At 36.1% G+C, this 20070-nt stretch overlaps 1 protein-coding gene across 5 annotated transcripts in view; it reads right to left on the bottom strand.

Moving 5' to 3' along the window:
• Positions 1-3174: 3174 nt before the first annotated feature.
• The window catches only part of GLE1 (nucleoporin GLE1-like protein), a 114923-nt gene continuing 98027 nt past the window's right edge, over positions 3175-20070 (bottom strand). For 4 of the 5 annotated variants that reach the window (XM_089789198.1, XM_089789217.1, XM_089789208.1 and 1 more), the window contains exons 14-15: positions 3835-3957; positions 3175-3754 (exon numbers count right to left, since the gene is read on the bottom strand). In XM_089789198.1, coding sequence (XP_089645324.1) covers positions 3533-3754; positions 3835-3957 — 345 coding nt within the window. In that variant the 3' untranslated portion in view covers positions 3175-3532. The remainder of the gene's footprint in view (positions 3755-3834; positions 3958-20070) is intronic. The other variant, XM_089789235.1, reaches the window with a different exon arrangement.

The following is a 20070-nucleotide window of genomic DNA, read 5'->3' as shown; positions in this document are numbered from 1 at the left end:
ACTAAAGAAAGTTTTGTATGGCCTCAAACAAGCACCTCAAGCTTGATATGAAAGAATTGACAGCTATCTCACAACATTAGAATACTCTAAAAATGAAGCTGATCCTATCATCTATTTTAAAATTTCTAATGGAGATGTGATTATATTGGTACTTTATGTTGATGATCTCTTAATAACAGGTGAAGATCATCTCATTGCTAAATGCAAACAAGATATTGCTGCAGAATTTGACATGAAAGACCTAGGTTTACTACATTACTTTTTGGGTCTAGAAGTATGTCAAAAGGAAGATTACATATTCTTAAGTCAAGGAAAATATACTCAAAATATTTTGAATATATTTGGGATGATGGACAAGCAGCCACTTGCAATTCCAATGGAAACTAATTTACACAAGTTAAAAGAGAAAGCAACACATTCAAAATCTATTAGTCCTACCTTTTACAAACAAATCATTGGATCTCTCATGTTTTTGGTAAACACTAAGCCTAATATCTGCTATTCTACAAATGTACTAAGTCACTTTATGTGTGAGCCTAAGAAAATACATCTAATGGTTGCAAAACATGTTTTGAGATATCTACGTGGCACTTTGGTCTTGAACTAAAATACAGAAATGTTGAAATCAAAATTGAAGGCTATACTAATTCTGATTGGCCTGGTTGTTCCATAAACCGTAAGAGTACCACCGAATGTTGCTTTAGTCTTGGATTGACAATGATATCATGGTTCAGTAGAAAACAACCTACAATTTCCTAAAGTTTTATTGAAGCAAAATATATGGCAACCTCCATGGGAGCACGTGAGGCAATTTAGTTAAGGAAGCTATTATTTGGATTATTTGGAAAGAAATTAAATTCCACTTTGATCCATTGTGACAATCAGAGCTGCATGAAACTTTCTACAAATCCAGTATTCCATAATCTATGTCAACACAAATGATCAAAATGTTGATATTTTCACTAAACCTCTTGCAAGAGTGAAAATAGAGTATTTCAAAACTAAACTTGGTATGACAAATTTGTAATTATATTTTTTGTAAATTTATTCAAGAATATTTATTAAATTAAAATTGTTTGCAAACTTTTAAATGGAAGGTGACGATTTTTCATATATGTTTAAAGGTCTCTATTGTAAGGTGACGATCTTATCAATAGATGACCAACCTTCTAACACCAAAAGTGTTGAAGGTTATTGGTGTCATTGTTACTAGGCTGGATTTTGCCGGACACATAGATATCCATCATAATTATTAGGCTGGAACCTGCTAGACATCATGGAAATTAGTGGTATCATTGTTACTAGGTCGGATTTTGTCTGAAACATTGATATCCATCATGGTTATTAGGTAGGATTTTGACAAACACCATAAAAATCTATTGTTATGGTTCTTTAGGCAAATTGTTGCCAAATACCATATTCTTTTAGATATAATTGAGTCATACTTAATTTTATGAAGAAATTTCAATCCCTCCTTGCAAAAGAGGGAGTGTTAAGAATGTTAGCAGTTAAGTGTATTGAAACATCTGCTTAGAAGTGTGTGTGTGTGTCAATTTCTTACTTCTAAGCAGATAAAATTGTTGTCACTATTATATTGCAATGTTTCCATTCTTAAATACCTTATTCTTATAATATTATGCATTCGGATATATAGATATTGATTGCATTATGTAAATGATCACCACCGATAATACATGGTTTGTGGTGACGATTGGCAGTTGTCTTATTGCTATCGGTTATCCTTAATCATTCACACCAATTAGATTATCGAGTGACATCTTGTGCAATGCAGTGCATATTGGAATTGTTATACGGGTCTAATTAATACACGTAACATATATTGCATTAGTTATCAGGTTAACATTGCACATTGGAATTGTTATACGGGTCTAATTAAATACTCGTAACATATATTGCATTAGTTATCAGGTTAACTGTTGTTAACAGTGCTAAAGTATGTACATGTTGAGGCATGACCACGTAGGGTCATGCCCATACCCAGTTGCCCATACCCAATTATACTTCAATATGTATATATGTTAGTTCCTAAACACATCTGCAGATCATATCAATAAAGCGGCATAAAGATCTCAGATCAGAATTGAATACTACTACAATAAGAACATATATATAATTAAGGAGTCAAGGATATATATAAGAAAGACACCAGTCTGATATATTATATAAATTAGACTGAAACTGATTAATGCGTCTCCACCAAGATCCATTACACTTTACATGTTACAATTCAAAGAAAGCATGTGAACAAGACAACTTGGGATGAAAAGAAGATACCATACCTAGAGAAATTGGAAGGTAGATTATACCTAGAGAAGAGTGGGTAGACATAAGTTGTTTCTATTGTAATCTAGAAATGGTAGAGACAGAACTACATTACATCATGGAGTGGTCTGCTTACAAGGATATTCAAATCAATTACATCAGGACTTTTAAATGTGGGCTCTTCAAAGACTTTTAAATATTGGAAGAAGAAAGGATAAAATAAGTCTCAGTTATTTGATCTAGATAAACAGTAGAATATTGAAGGTACAAAAGGAAGGAGGAGATTAAGTAGGTGCAGTGTCGCCGTGTTCATCTATTCGACTTTCGTGCTTATCTATTTTTCTAGTTGTGTGTGGGTCCCACAGGCCTATTTGGAATACATTCATACATGTATTCAAACATGTATACTTGATCCTTCCTTTTCAACATATGCTATATACTATTTCTAATGCTCAAAAGAAAATATTTGTTCATCTTCTCTCTAGAGTGTAAATTGCATTTATAGTTCATTTAAGCAGCTCCTTTCAAAATGTATATTTTACATAGAAAATTTTATTTTCATTTATATTGGTATTGAAAGTATTTGGGCATTAGGCTCCAAAACGATTAATCAGAGATTTAATACCTATCTCTGTAAGAAAAGATGATTCGCTGCTAGTAAGAAAATATAGTTGTATTGATCCATGGAAAATGTGCAATTAAATTGAAGCAGTTACTGACTTCATCTTTGATATCCACTCCCAAATATTTTTCAAAAGCTAATACAAAATGTCCCTCGTAGATAGATAGTGTAATCATTGAACATCTCCGCATGTAACCTACTATGTTCATTAGGTGCTTATAGCTGTTGCAACAAGATAAAAATATATACCGATGAGGTGAAGAAGAGACTTTAATATGAAATCAATGTACAGACCACTGCATTTCTTTTGCTAATTAAAGTACTAAGAAGAATGATGGTATAAGAATTGTGTGTGATACAGATGCTTTAACAGCTAAAGTAGAAGCACGCATGACTTTGGTTCACTTCAATTAATGAAATGATCTAAAACTCATGGTACCCTTATTGCCCGTCATCCACTTTGGGACCTTTGCTTGTGACTCTGCAAATAAATTTATACCAATATAACTAATAGAATATCACAAAAGGTAGCCCAGAATGCCAACCTTAGTTAAACAAATAAATCTGAAACTAAAATTTCATCATGTCTTCTAGGCTATATATAAATATTTATACAGCTATTTTTTCTCAGCACCGTAAATTCTTTGATTCATCTGTAATGGCCAAGGTACGCCCTTCAGGTTCTTTCCTGAATTGTTGAGTTATCAAGTACGTTTCTATGTTGTTAATCACTGGATTTGAATCTGGATTATTCTGAGATTTCAACTTAGCTATAAAATCTTTTGATATAAGATCTAAAACCTTGATAAATGGCTTAGGATATGTTTGAAAGAGACGGAAACCAGCTATCTGCAGCAACAAATGAAGATATCAAGCAATTGCAGGACAGAAAATTATGCAGGCTGTCCAAACTCAAGTTTGAATGTTACCTTCAAAAATGTTTCTAAAGCAGATCCTGTGAACCGGTTGGGAGGAAGTGCATTTAGAAATCGAGCTAGCCAAGCCCATCCTTCCTTCAGATCAAATGGATTTTGAACACCTGGTATGTTTGTCTGCGATCAGAAAAGAAGAGTTGAAGCTAACATTTTAGCACACAAAAATAACAACTGTTTATTGCAGTTCCCTATAATGAACTAGAAAAGAAAAATAGCTTGTCAATTAAAATAAAATAAGACCAAAATATTGTAGCCATAAGACAGAGTAAACTACACTATCAACCTCATTTGTCCAGATGCTATAGTTCATATCCAACCCCTTCAAATGACTAGGGTTTTTGATGTTCTCACGAGTTATCTTTGTTGTTATTTTTCGTTGATTATGTTCAGACAAAAGCTTCAGTGTTTGCTACTGAGTCAGTATTGCTGGTCTGTAGTTGTTTGCCTAAAAAATAGTTTGTATTGTGCATTTGGGTGTGCTGACTGGATCCTTGTCAGCTTTCATACGCCACATGCAACAAATGGTGGGTGTGCTGGCATTCAGATTGTTTGATAGTGTGCTGGCATGTGACACAAATTCTGCTGAGCCGATGTTCTTAGAGACCCCTGTTCTGTGCTGATAGAGAAATCACTGATGATTGTCTGTTGTCGGCTTGTAAGTATTAGGTGGCTGCAACATCATTCCTATGCAGGGTATTTGTTCAGAAGTGTATACATTCCATGCAAATTTCATTCTTTCACCTGCAAGTGGGCATTACTAAGCACATTGACAGGATCGCTGAGGTAAAGTAGATTATAATAAAAAGATATGTTATCTTATGATGCAATGAACTGCGATTGGGTTAAAAATCATGGTTTTTTAAAATTGTGTGAACTGGGCGACAACTGTAGTGAAACATCCAAGCATTCAAGATAACTGTCGACGGGGGAACTGGGTGATAATATCGGTGCTGCCGTTACTATTAAAAAATGGATGTCAAGCATCTCTGCGGAGGCTCGGAACACGCATTAGTGTTTGTAATATCACTCTGTAGAAGATGATATCATTTTCTGAGATATGATTGTTGAGTGTATATGATTAGGTGGAAAAAAAAAGACAGGTATCGTAGTGTTAGAGAAGTTACGAAGGTTATCAAGCTAGTGTTGCTACATTGGTAAAAATATATATACAGTTCAAAAGGAGTATTTTTAATGTGTGTTGAATTGATTAATATCTTGGATATCATTTGCAGATTGATATATGAAAAACGCTGAGATATAATCAGCGATGATGAACGGAATGCAGTAGCAGACAATGAGTAGAACCACACGACAGTTTGGAGAAAGAAGTTTTTGAATACGGACTGAAGTTGATGAAGCTTGGCTGGGTCTAAGCCGTATATCTTCTGGAAGCACATTATTCTTGAACTGGGTAGCAATATACAGAAACTGGTGTGTGTGATATTTAGTAGTGTGTGTGAAGGTCGAAGATGTGCGCTAGTTGGCTTTGATTCTGGAGTTGTAAAAGATTTTCAAATGTATTCTGAAAGGTGGTGTTAAAACTTTGAGGTTGGCCTCCTATGAAAGGGATATCAAAGCTGTTCACATTTAAGAATAGTGGAGCTTTGGCAGTGTACACATCCTCTGGTGTCAGAATTCCTTGCTGCAGGTATGCCTGGAATTTCCCACGTGATTTTCTGTTTGCGGTGTCCCTCTGCCATGCTTCCTCTGTTTGTGCCTCAGGGTTCTGCTGGTCCTGTGTGTGGCTTAGACCTGCAGACCTACCTGACCTGCTACCTGCTCGGGCTTGTCGGGCTGCTTGCTCTTTCTGTCTTCGCAGGAGTCTCTCGCTCTGCATTACTGTTAAACACTTTTGCTGCCCTCATGGAAACTCCACAGCTTTAGTCTCAACCTTCACCCATCACCTATCAGAGGCTCATTGACAGGATGCCGAAGCTCAAGGCTGAAAATCTTACTCTGCATGACTTGGTTAACTCTCTTGCTGAGAAGTTGATTGTATTGAAGCAACAGGTGGACTCCAATTATCTGCAGATTAATGACTTTTCTATAACCTTAACTACCGAAACAACAGAAAGACGAATGTTGATTCAAACAACGAACAGTTCTAAGAACTCCGCATCATTAAAGACAAACAGGCTGAATTAGATAGCAAACAGGCAACTCTCATGACTGAAAAGGAACAGCAAATTAAATCTTGGGCTTCAATTTGCAACATCAGTCCTGCACCTCTTGTCGGTGTGGACAAGCTTGTTCAGAATAGGTTGGCGGACGAGCGGGTTTGACGGGCTCATGAGCTCAACTTGCGTGTTTGTGACCTCTCCCTCTCTTCCACTGACCCTATTACTGCTGGACATCCTCAGCAATCAACTGGGTATTACAGATATTACACTCGACAGAGCTTTGATCAGACATTGATGGTACTCTCTTTCTCAAGTTTCTCATCTCACACTTGCTGACCGCTTGTGGACTCTTAGGGCAAGGAGAAAGCTCTTTCCTCTTCCCAATAAGATCTTTCTTGACAAGGATCTCACTAGAACACAGGTGACAAAGGTGAGGCATTCTCAGGGTCTGCTGGCAGAAGCTAGGCACAGCAGGAAGTGGATTGTCATCAGGAACCTCGGGGCTGTTATTTAAGATTCTCCCCCCTACCGAGTGGGAATTGAGGTCAGCCGCAAAAGCCAAATGACAGCCACGGCGGCAGTTGGACTTGGCAGAGCCTCCCTTTGGTTCCTTGTTTGTCCACTGCTAGAGCAACAATGGTTCTTTATGGTCCCTGCCAAAAGCCTTTTTCAGGATGTCATTGGTTCTGTCGACATTCTCCTTGTTATAGAGATGCATGAGAGGCTCGCCCATCCTCTTCCAAGTGTCTTTGGTTACTAGTGGTTATCTACGTTTAAGGATGAGGTCAGCTGGTCAGCTGGGGTCAGCAATTCTGGTGAGGTTGCTTGTTTGATTAGAGACCGCCTTTTCAGCATGACTTTTGTGGCTCATTCTAACAGTTCTGCAGGATTAATGTGGATCTGCAATAGCCCAACGATGTCACATTGCAAAGACACCTTCATTGTGATGTGTTATTTTACGTCGGCTTCCTCATACTATGCAATACATAGCACAAAGAGCGGCAACCCTTTCTAGGACCTAAATGACCACATCACTAGATTTTCTGCCATGGGCGATATTATCATTTTAGGGGACTTTAATGCAAAGATTAGAGACCATCAAACCCCCCTCCATGACTGTGGGTTTGATTCGGTTTGCACTACTTAGTTGGACCCAGACACACAGGGCTTGTAGCAATTCTCAAAGGACTGTAAGGGTCCCCTCACTAGATATGGCCACCATCTATTACAGTTATGCGAGTCTTCAAGCTTGCTATCGCGTAGTGGAAGTTTGCCCTCCTCTCCATTCTCCACGCACCTCCTTATTCCACAATCCCAAGCACAATAATACTTACCCCATGAATCAGTGATTTGATGAGGACTACAAGTCCTTTCACCGCTCGATTCACTCAACTTTCTCAACCCTTTCCCCTCGTTTGTCCAATTGAGGCTCGACTACCACCGCTTTCTTCACAATAAGAAGTGGATGTTATTCATGATGCAATGTAGATACCTCTATGCCTCTCTTCTATAGGCTTCAAAGCTCTTATGGTGTACCTTTTTTCCTCACCTCTCCTGCCCCCTCTACTCTAGATCACAGCTCCTTGGTTTCCCACACCTCCACTCTCTATAAGATCCTTGGCCAGCAACCCCTTCACCTCACCTCCTCCAATTCGTTGCCACCTCTTTACGTTCTCCAATATTAGTGAAGAACTTAGATACATGAACAATAGCAGGACGATGGATGACGAAGGGTTCCACGCAAAGTTCTTCAAGATTTATATTGCTCTTTTGGGCTCCCTTCTCACAATGCTCTTTAAAAAAGTGGCTTGTATTCGCATTCCTAACTCTTGGTTGCAACACATTATCAATTCAATTCATATGACTAGGTCAGCCTCGGATCCCAATAACTACAGGACCATCATGGTTAGGCATATGTTCACCAAACTATGTGCCACCGTACTGAATACCATATTATCCAGGGAGCTTGATCGTCCATATTGCCATGCTAGGGGGCAAGCCGGTTTTCGTACTGATTTTCAAACCATAGAACATATTTTAACTCTTTAGGCTATCAATGAGGAGGCTCGGCATAAGTTTATTGCTGCTTTGTGGAATTTCACAAAGCTTTTGACTTTGTCCCTCGGACGGCCCTCTTCCAGAGACTTGGGGACATTGGGATTTTAAAGACTATTGATGGCTATCATATGTTAAGGTAGGATCGTTGTACATGTAATTGCGTTGCCTATGATTTTTGTGTATTCCAAAGGAAACGATCTCTCTTGCATTTATATTGAAGATGAAAGACATGTCCCTTCATGGGAAATATCTATTCATTAACACATATTGTTTCATCATTTATGATTAGTAATTATTAACAAATTGTCTAATGATTACTAATCAAAATGATTAACTAGTAATCATAACAATGTATCTAATGTTAAATCAATCTAACTAAAGCTACAACATTAACACTCCCTCTTAGCTTAGGGAGGATTGCTATAGAATTAACACACCTTTCGCTCAAGCAACACAGAGATATACCATCTCAATTAGATATTCTCAAAAATGGCATATTTAAGGATATCAATATATACCCACCAAATTAGATATTATCTTTCAATATCATTAGAAGTATGATTCAAGAAGGAATATCAAACACATGATATTCATCATACTTATATTTTCATGGTATATCCATTTAGGAGGTACTCATCATAATGATATCATCTCATGATATTAGAGTAATGGCCTAGAAATATCAAGTCACGTGATATTTATTAAGTACTTAGAGTAGTGGCCTCAAAATATCAAGTCGCGTAAATTCACCAAGTACTCGAATGATCATAAGGTATGTGCAAATGTATCACCCTGTGATACTTATAATAGGAACATAACATTATAATCATGGTTTGTTAATGGATGTTAATCCACCATAATATATATCTATACAATACGACGCATATCTCTCAGTTGATATTGATTTACAAGATATAATCTATCATGATTTGCCTAGACATCAACCATATGATATCCATCATGATAGAAGGTTAGATTATTGTAAGATCGCCCCCTTACTATAGTAACCACAAACAAAACTCAATGAAAGATTGTCACCTTCCGTGATGTTTCCACAAAGTCATGTAGTAACTCACATGACATCCACCATGAACATTTCCAGAGCGTGGAACAAAGGCTTTCACCTCAAACTTCTCTCTTATAGAGAAGCATGCATTAAAGTACATCTCAAGTAATCACTGATGTTGAGGCTCCCTCTCACTAGTCTCTGATCCATAACTTTAGGCTTGTCTTCAATAGTGTACAAACTTCACTTTGGCAAAAGGCTTAGAGGAAATATCAGTTGTCAGATATTTGGTGATAATGTGCTCTGAATAAATAGAATCCCAAGTATCCATCTACGATTTAGGCATACATATAAAGACCTTTTAGTTTGCACATATGGAGCTTCATTTCATGAAACATAGTCCTCTGACTACTACAATTTCTTGATCATTGGAGAATCCATCTCGACATGGTCTACTCACTCTAGGAAAAAATGATCAAGATCCTCAAAAGTTAACTGAAACATATCCTCTATCTGCTCTCTGTCATCAAAGTATACCTCTTTTTCCAAGGTTCCCTCTAATGAAATGTCAGGCTCCGTCTTGATATAGAATGATAATCATAGTCTCAATCATCAAAGATATTCTCTTCAAGAGTCTATTCATCTAACACAATCATCAAATGACTAATGAATCCTAGATCAAAACTTCTTTGGAGCTACTTGTTGGGTGGAAATTTTGCAACCGACAATTTGTTAAAATTCAATCACAAAATAGGTAGACCAGCCATGGCATATGAGATAGAGTCTCTCCTACCTTTATGGGAAGGCTCCCCCTTCTCACCGTTCCTTGGATAAACTCAAGGTAAGCAAGAAGTTGAGAGATTTTCAAAGGGTGTTACCAATATTCTTTCCTCTTAACTTTCAAAAAAAATCCACTTACCCGCGGAGTGAGTACTGGGCGAGATGAAATCTCTAACTACACTTCTATCTAATAGATAGAAATGGTGATACCGATTAACCAACACGAACTCAAAGGCTGGTTCAAAGCGTACCGATTTGGCTCTAAGTCCTATTGTAATCTATTCTATAAGAATCACATCTCCTATTGGGGCACAAAGACTACCAGAAATAGGGAATTCTAACTATATTTGTGAATTGAGAAGGTAATACAAGCTAGAGCCAAAGCTTCTAGTCAATGTATAACCCCAATCACTCCCAATCAATGCAATTGCTTCTTAACTCATTTATGCTAAATTATTTAAAACATACAACAATAAGATGAATTAACGATAACAAATGCAACATGAAAGTTTCAATGGGATTGAATTCATGAAAGCTTTAGGATTTTGAGTGTTGATGACAGGTCTATGAAAGGTGAGTGTTCATAGTATGGATTAGATACTTATTGAACACAACTGGTGGTTGGTAATGAACTGGACAGCATATGTATGTGGTCAAAAAGTGCCAAAATCGGACTTAAAAAGGTGGATTGCATATGGGCAAAGATAGGCTTTTTGGTTGTATGGCCAAGAATGCAAGCTGGACGCATATGGATGTTTGAAACATGACTATTTTGACATTTAAAAATGTAACTATTTACCAAAACCGGACTCTCTCGAGGCAATTACATGTGGTAAAAATGAAACATTCTTACGTGTGAAACACATGTAATGGGATTCGGAGGATGCAATTGCATGAGTTGGGGAATGGAGTTTGAGAAAATGAATGAGCATGAATGGTGAAAGCATGTATGCACTTGCATTCTTGCGGCGCGGGGGGTGGCGAGGAATCCTCAACTTTCTTCCAAAAAGAAAGAAAACAAGCAAGCAAAACAAAAACATACCTCTTGCTATGGACTCACACATGACAAACTTCAAGATGTTCTTCTACATACAATTTCATTTTTGGATTTTAGAGGTTTTTCAAGCATTTGCAAAGAGAAGTCTTCAACTTATTTAAACACAAAATGCAAACAATATGGCACGCCTTTGAACATAATGCAATAATGTAGCAAAATAAGCAAGAAACATAAGCAAAGTTGAATTCTTCTACTTACTTGGAGCTCAATGAGCCAAATGTGGAGGAAAGAGAAGTTGAAATGAACAAGTTATCTCTAAATTCAGATTCTCAAAGTGCATATGCATGCAACAAATCAATAGCTTTTGACTGATTCAAAGTTGCAAATGGAGGTCAAATACATGGACATTTCTGTATGTAGAAGGCAAAATGCAAGTTAGAAAACCCTTGAGAATCAAAACGTTTTTGCATAAAACTTGTTCTTGGGCATTTTGATAAAAAACAAGCCCTTCAAATGCCAAAATCTGGGTCATCTTTAGAATTCTTGCTGAAAAACGTGATTATCAAATGCCAAAATATGCATTCAAATGCAAAGATGTGACCTCCTCAATGAATCGTTTGAGCTGGAAATGCAAATTTTTGGGCATTTTTGGCCAAAACATGCCCTCCAAATGCATTTCTGTGAACCGTTTTTTATATTCTTGGTAAAAAACGTGACCTTCACAAGCATTTACATGCAGTCATTTGCAAAATACGTGCCCTAGGAACTCAAACGCATGGGCTGGAAACAAAGATTTCTGGGCGTTTTTGGTCAAAACGTGCCCTTTAGATGTCAATGCATGAAATGTTTTAGCATCAAATAACCAAAAACGTGAGCCTCAAATGCATTTACATGCATATCTGTGCCAAAATGCATTCTTAATGTGCTATTGCATGTGTTACTTCTCTTTCAAATGCCTTTGAAAAACAAGTTTGAGTCAAATCAGACTCTAAGATGGCAATTACATGCAATGTTTGGAGAGAATGCATGTCTTTGGTGCAAATCGCACTCTCCCAGCCTCATTACATATTCAAAATATGTAATAGATGTTATGCCTCAAGAATTTTTAGCTTGGGAGTGAGAGGTCTTGGGGAGTCATGACATGTGCATGTAATGCAAAATCGCACTCTCCAAGGCCCATTACATGTTACATGTTAGCTGGAAAAAGCCATTTACATGCAAATCGTGATCTTGTTGGCCCATTACATATTTTATAAATGCAGCTTTTTATTTACCTAAGTCGACAACTTAGCTTCATAGAACAAATTGCACTCTCCAAGTGCTATTACATGTGACCTCTTTTGCATGTAAAAGGGAGTTTTCACGTAAATGGACTCCTAGAAGTCCATTACATATTTAAACTATGCATTTTCAAGCCAAAATCGGACTCTACAAGTGCATTTGCATTTAGACATGTAAAAAAGACATGTTATTGAGTTTGCACAACTTAAGTAACCAATTAAGCACATATCTAGTTGATTTTTGAGTTATTATTACTTAAAGGTGTCAAATAACATATTTACATTGTATAGTTTATATCATGTGCAAATATTATTCAAAAAGTCAAATTTAACTTAGATGTTTTAAAACAAAACATTAAGTAAAACTCAACATTAAATTAGAACTATATAGTGAAAAAATCACTTAATTGAGAAATTAAAAAGCAACTCAACACGAAAATATAACATAAAGCACACCACAGTCATTTAAGTGATAAATATAAATGATAAAGTACCTAAAAAACATAATATAAAGTCAATTTATGTTATATTTTCCAAAAAGCGAATGTCAACATTAAAATATACCATTAATATTTTAAATATGCAATTGTGCCTGGAGAATCCACTTTTTAGGCACTTAAATGATCATATCTTTTGACTACAAAGTCAAATTAAGCCCTAAGATATACCGAATCAAAGGGAAAACCAAATGCAAGAGATTAGACGAAACATAAAGACTTAAAGCTACTAAACATGCACTAAAAAATGCAAGAAATGAGGTTGAAAGCCTCAAAATCAAGCATAGGCTTAATAAAATGAAAAACAAACAGGACTTGACGAAAGCTTTTAGTAAAAGGATTCATTATGCGAATTGGGGTCGACTGGTTGATTAATGTTGGCCAATTAAACAATGATTTATCTCATAGAAATGCTATACTAAGTTGAAAAAGTTTCGTACTATTACCTACATTTTGTTGTGACAAAATGCAGGACAACACTGCTATCATAGGATTGAATCTTGCACAATATTTGGTAGCATGCCTAATGTACGAATCTTCTTTTCCTAGAAGAACATCCCTGCACATCCTTGATGGTGTCTCTTCTTTGACATCTCCCCTCTAAGGATAGTTCAAATGGGAATGAAACATTGCTTATTATTTCCCCCCTACAATGTAAAATTCTCACTCTTATAACATTGGACAATTTTGAAACACATCAAATATGGGGAACTTCTTTCTGCTCTTTTTCTTCTTTGCAAAGAATCATCCCTAGGAATCAAGACAAAAGAAAAAGAGCATAATAAGGCAAAAAATTCTTATATTATATGCATGGATATAGTTCGGAAATTGACTATGATATGCAAATAAAATTAGTATTCAAGAGGTAATAACCAACAATACTTATCTCAAGATGCTCATTAACATTTGTCTTGATGTAATCTACTTCTTTCTTCTTTCTGAGTATTAGTCTTCCAGTTTGGTCCTTTCATCAAATGAAGGTCCAAACATCAACTAAAACTTATCAATAGCAGCAAATATGTCTATACATGAAGATATGCATGTAGCCTATATGCAACAACAGAGAAGAATCATAGTTGTATCTGAAGACCCATGGTGTTGGTTATCAAAACCGTTCATTAGAATCCTACGAGTCTTGCCTACTAGATGCTGGGATATCTAATCGGTTGTGGCCAACTTGACAGGATCGATCAATATAATCTAGATCCTCTGCGCTTTTGGTTTTGCAAAACTAAGACCTGTACACTTGATCCTAGACAACAAACTTGAATCCAAGACATTTATAGCAGATAAATTCAACGCAAAGACAACTTCTCGACACGGCAAGATTTTAAGGAAGTTTCTGGATTGATAACTGTGAGTATTAATCTTCGAAAAAACGATACTTCTATAGACTTGTGAATGCTGAAATAAGATTTAAAGTGAATTACTAAAACAAATAGATATCACCCTTCAAAGAAAAAGATTAGAATATTGCCAGCATATAGATTGAGAAATATAAGCAATTTAATGATCAGTGCTGAAATTTAAAAGGGCAATAGAGTCAAAACTATATGTTTTAACATACAACTTTATGATATTATGTATATTAAAACTATGAACAATTCAATTATCAGGATGCCTCAAATTATTTCGTTTTATGCATATTTAAATCAGTATATAATTTTTTAACCTTTAAAGGGACAAAATAGATACAAATAAGGAAACAATTACAATATTCCACAATATTTGTGTTTGTCGGGTTTAAATAGCAGCGAATAATTTGATCCACTTATCCTAATAATAAATTATTAATAGAAAATTTTAAAAATCACAAAGGATGAACTATATAATATTTAACTCTAAAGCAAATAAAAATCTTACTGATTATACTGCAGAATAAATCGTGTTGAAGACACTCAAATGTAGATGCTCCACTCAACACAATTTTATATCACACAATATTGAAATGTATGCCCAATAATTTTGATATCCAAGAGCTTAGTTCAGCTTCAATCTCTACTAGAAAAGGAATTTTAATAATATATATGCTTCAAGAATGCCAAGAGTTTTTGAAAATATATATTGAATGGTAATTGCCCCTTTGTTTGATTTCACATCATATATTTATAGAGTAATAAGAGGCATCAGTTACATTTTCAAAACATTGCACCTCTTCCTAACTCATAACCGTTCATCTTTTACATAAGGTGTTAATATAATTTTGGTATTTTGTGACTACCGGTTTAAATTAATATATGATAACCAAACAAAATAATGCGGGCTCATATGGTTTTCTTCGAGAACCTTGAAACAACACACGATTATGATCTGATTAATAATCATCGATTTCTCATTGCCTGTCATTTATCCGCCCAAGTGTGTGTTGCTCTTCCCATTTTTTACGGTTCCTCCATCTGTCGAGTGTTTGAATGTCAAACATCCCACGACTTCTGTATTTTCTTCTCCGGATTCTCCTACGTGTGGTGGCTCCCACATCTGAACGTACACCTACTAAAACATATACAAAGCGCTATAAGTAAGTTTATAGGTAAAAAATTATGGGAAATACTTACCAAAAGATCTTGTGGACATCGCTGACGCTGAGAGGAGCAAACTCGATTCAAAGGATTGCATATATTGTGACTTCCATATGCCATCTTTACCAATGAAGACTTCCGGAAACATCACCATCATTATTGCATCCTCTTATCGCCATCGGATTGCTGTAGACACTGCACTTTATGTCTACAGATGTTATGATATTTACACCCGACAACATCATCTATAGAAAAGGGATGAATTGATGTCGAATTTTGATACTCGGCTATTTTATTGTCTTGGCATATACACAACGGCATGCTGGCACGCATAGTTTGCTATCTGGGCAAATTCTTCGCATATTCTCTCAATCACGACTGTCCCACATCCTTTTGAACAGGGATCATGACCGTTTCATGCTACTTCTGTATGCTGAATGATTGGCTCTTCTAGATGGCTTTATACACATACAATTCGAAATTTGTGAAGGAACCAATTTGAACTTCAAATGCAGCATGCAGGCCTCCTTGATATGTATTTTTAAATTATTGCTTTCAGTCTTTAAGTTTCAATTTACCAAAATATGGTGCATCAAATATTTGACTCAATTCAGAATGAAGTCATCTTCTCCAATATTAGAGGCACATATGCTCATTCGCTCTCTATCTCTATTGTAGTTGCTTTAAAAAATGCTTTCATCTGGGTGCATTCCATATTAGTATAGGGAACTATCCATAAAATGACAAGTGATGTTCATATGTTGTTTGTGTAAGCTGGAAACTCCACTGAACAGTCACGGCTTGTAATAATATCAATTTTCTTTTTTATCATCAATTATACATATTCATCGTGTTCTTTCCTTATTTTTCTAAGTGTTCAACATCCAGTATGAAATAATCTTCCATTCATTATCTGTGAATAGTACTGTGTATATTTATTTTTATTATAATCTTCAGACATCTTCATATACATGACTCTCCAATCCTGTCTTCTTTGCATAGAAATCTTGTTTTTGTACAATACATATGTCATATCTGTACAGAATTTATTTATCATTCACTTGACCTGTCGTTCTTTATCTATGCCAGATACATACTCTGCCACTGTATCTTCACCAGCAAAAGATCAAAAGTTTGAAGAAAGTACTGTCTTTGATCTCAAAAGGCATCTATAGACCTTTATAATTCTGGTTTATCACATTAGACAATATCTGTGACTCTCTCTGCCGCTGCTAAATAAAATCATTGAATATCTTGTTATTTTGAAGAATCAAAATATATGAACAATCACAACTTGCTTGAAACTTTCAGAACAGTGAGATAAGTGTCCCTGCTGCATTTTCCGAATATAATGCTCGTATTAGGTGGTTGATCTGGAACTTCAGTGTCTAACATTAATAACTTGCTTTCTTTGCACATTGTTGCTTCATCAAGACATAAAAAGGACCCATTTTATTTTGAACCTACAACATAATCTCATAAATGGAGGCACAAAATTTCCAGGCTCCATCACACGGTTATATAATAAACTTAAGCCATACCTCCACATCAACATATAGTCCTAGGTGTTATGATAATCATTAATCCACCTTTGCCATAAGTTTATCACAAGAGACGATACTATTTATTTGCCTCATAAGTTTCAGCATTCAAGTGCAAGAAATGAATGAACAGATATACACTTAGTTCATGATCGAATTGTACCATAGTGTTTGGAATCACGGTGGATTACCAATGTGAGATTTGTATACTAGTAGTATAATAGCACTAAATTGACTATCTCAAAATAGTGTAGAGATAAGTTTGTTGCCTTTCACTTCTGAATAGAATCAATAGATACCTCCCATGGCCAAGCAATAATTGATTCTCAAAATTTCTCAATCGAGATAAAATTGTTACCTTCCCTTTCCCGGTACAGTTCCAGTGGGCCCACTAATTAGTGGATGCAATTCTTAAACGTATGAATTTAAAATGGTTCAAAAATATCAAAATATAAATAAGTGTCAATATATGTTCATGTATGAGCAAGTATATCTATAGTTATTGTCCATCGTTCCATGTCAGAGTGAATAAGTTATATCTCATTATCGATCATGAAAAATACCTTCTATGGTATTCTTTGCTAATTCCTATTCCTGTCAGAATCATTTTCCATCCTAAACAATGGTGCCTACGTGAACTCTATCAAAGGTTATAATGACGTCTAAGGCTCATGTATATTAATGACCAAAAGGTGGAATTGTTGAATGTGTATCCCTTCATTATATTAATGTTGATTGTTCATTCCCATTATTTGTGTATGATGATTATTGAGGCATTAAATTTAGCATTTTAGCTACCGCCAACTCTTCCATGCTGATGTCGTCACTGACCGGATTGCTGAATGTATATGGCCATTGACATAATCATTCCCGATTGTGTCTACTCCCGCTACTGAATAATGACATCAATATTCTGAGCGAAGTTATAGAATTTTTTTAAGTGACATCATTGATATTACCGATTTCATGACTAGATAATTATATTTACTACTTGGCATTGATCGACATCCAATATGGTTAGAGTTTGAAATGCTTCGTTCTCCAAGTGGACAGGGTCAATGTTGGATGTTGAGATGACAATCAAGGATTGATCATGATAATTCCATTTATTTCTAAGTCCATGTCATAATTTTAATTGGATTCCAGATGTTGACAATGCCATCACTCATGGCACCAGAAATTACTTTGCAAGCATGTTAAAGTTCATGCCATAACATAGGTGTCCATCGCCTTGAACTTCCCAACTCTCTTCCTTCCAGTCACAAGTGTCAACCTCTGGATCTCACTTTGTTTGACACCTTCCCGTCTAGCAAGCAAACATATGAGTGTCCATGGCTGCCCGATTTTATCACTCTCTGTTTGTTTTCTCAACGTGTTACAGGAAGTTACCTTTGCAATAAACTCCTTGATTTCTTTATGACGGGAACCACAGATGTTGAAACTAAGACATTGCTCCAATTTGTCAAAATGCTTCTGTCAATGTCATTGCAAGAATTGTCAAATACAATCCAAAATTCTCACAGGCAAATTCATTGTCTATAAATCAGTTCCTAGTGATTCCATATCACTAATCCGTGCAATATTTGTACGCGAGGTGTTGATTCAGTACAAGCATCAAATTATATATTTGCAGATATAGTTGGTATCCTTGCAAGGGTGATCATCCATTAGAAGACATTATTGGTTTTAATATTTGTTTAGATTTCATACATTTTGGATGCCATCCATATTTTAAGAGACACTTGTTGACACATTGGACATGCTTTGAATTGAATTGCAAAAATGACTATTGATGTGTAAGCATTAATTTTGGTAGTTTGTTATTTCAGTCCTCATGATTGGATTTGCATCAATAAATAAGTCTCCTCCAAATCTTTCTTCTCCATATCTCCTGAACTACTCAAAAAGAATTGATTCCTATTTCCCTCCATATCTATTAAATCTTGAATTGACGCAATCTAAAAGCCCACGAGGCCATGAGTTCTATCAAAGTCAAAGAATACCCAAACAAGCTTGTAAAAATCTTTTTAAAAAAGGTGTCACATGAGCACAATTTAATTGTCACTCCACCTACACAATTGTCATAAAAAATCTCACAAGGGTCGGACGCCACAATATTCTCAAAGAAATCCTCATAGGAGAAAAAAAATCAATTGAGCTCTAATGAGAATATTATGCTTCAAATCATCATGTTGTACAACCTCCCTAGAATGCTTTATAGGTCAAAACATTCCATCAATTGCCTCAACTTGGCATCAATCACTTAATGCTCTACTCTTTTTGAAACCATGGCTCTAATACCACGTTAAGGTAGGATCTCTACAAATGTAATAGCACTGCCTGTGATTTCTGTGTATTCCAAAGGCAGCGATCTCTCTTGCATTTATATTGAGGATGAGACAAGGAGAGACATGACCCTTCATGGAGCATGTCTATTCATTAACATATACTTTTTCATTATTTACGATTAGTAATTATTAGACAATTGTTGATTATATATATATAGAATGTATATATACATTAATTGTCTAATGATTACTAATTAGATTGATTAACTAGTAACCATTGCAATGTATCTCATGGTCAAATATATCCGACTGAAGCTACAACATTAACAATGAGGTTATATGAGAGTGGGGTGGGTAGGTTTAGGACTCCACCGGGTTTTGTAGATCCCATTCAAAGCACCATCAAGGTGAAGCAGGGGTGCCCTCTCTCCCTTACTCCTTTTAATATCTACATTCATGAAATCAAAACTTTTCTCTAGGACTTCTCACTTCCTAGTGATGGCTGCTACTTTAGGTTTTGATATCCATTTTGTTCTTAGCCAACAACATGGTCCTTTTGGCTTCTTCCTCGGAGGGGCTTCAGCCGCTTCTTAATGGTCTGGCCTCCTTTTGTGATTTGTTACATCTAGTCATGAACTTGGGCAAAACCCAGGTGATGGTCTTCAACTGCTTGAAGACCTCACATCTCCATTTCTACTTTCAGACAACAAGATTGAGAGCACCTCCTCCTATACTTACTTGGGGGATAAGTTGCTTCAACTTGAGACCTACTATGCAACCCCATTAACAAAGGGCTTGGTTCCCTGGCTATACTTGACAGACAGTTCTGCAAACATCACTTCCAGGATACCACAACCAAGATGTCCCTGACTGTCCTCTATTGTTCTATCGAATGGGGACCTTCTCTCCTGGAGTCTAACTAGGCTTTTGTTGAGAAAGTCATAACACTCTTTAGGCACATTATCAGGTGTCATTAGTCCACCTCACATTATATCATCTTGCCCGAGTTCGATTCTCATCCCTTTAGGCTTGGGACTATCTTCAATCTAGTTCGTCGGAGGATGACCTTCTATGCTAAGCATTAAATGGATATCCAAGACAAGATTGTCATCCACCCTCAGTACCTCACCCGCCGCTAGACTCA

This window comes from Cupressus sempervirens, chromosome 1 (genome assembly GCF_028749045.1).
Source record: "Cupressus sempervirens isolate cs-2001-9-10 chromosome 1, ASM2874904v1, whole genome shotgun sequence".
In the NCBI taxonomy this organism is placed as follows: domain Eukaryota; kingdom Viridiplantae; phylum Streptophyta; class Pinopsida; order Cupressales; family Cupressaceae; genus Cupressus; species Cupressus sempervirens.
The sequence above is the reverse complement of the archived record's forward strand: the minus strand, read 5'-3'. Positions and strand labels throughout refer to the sequence as shown.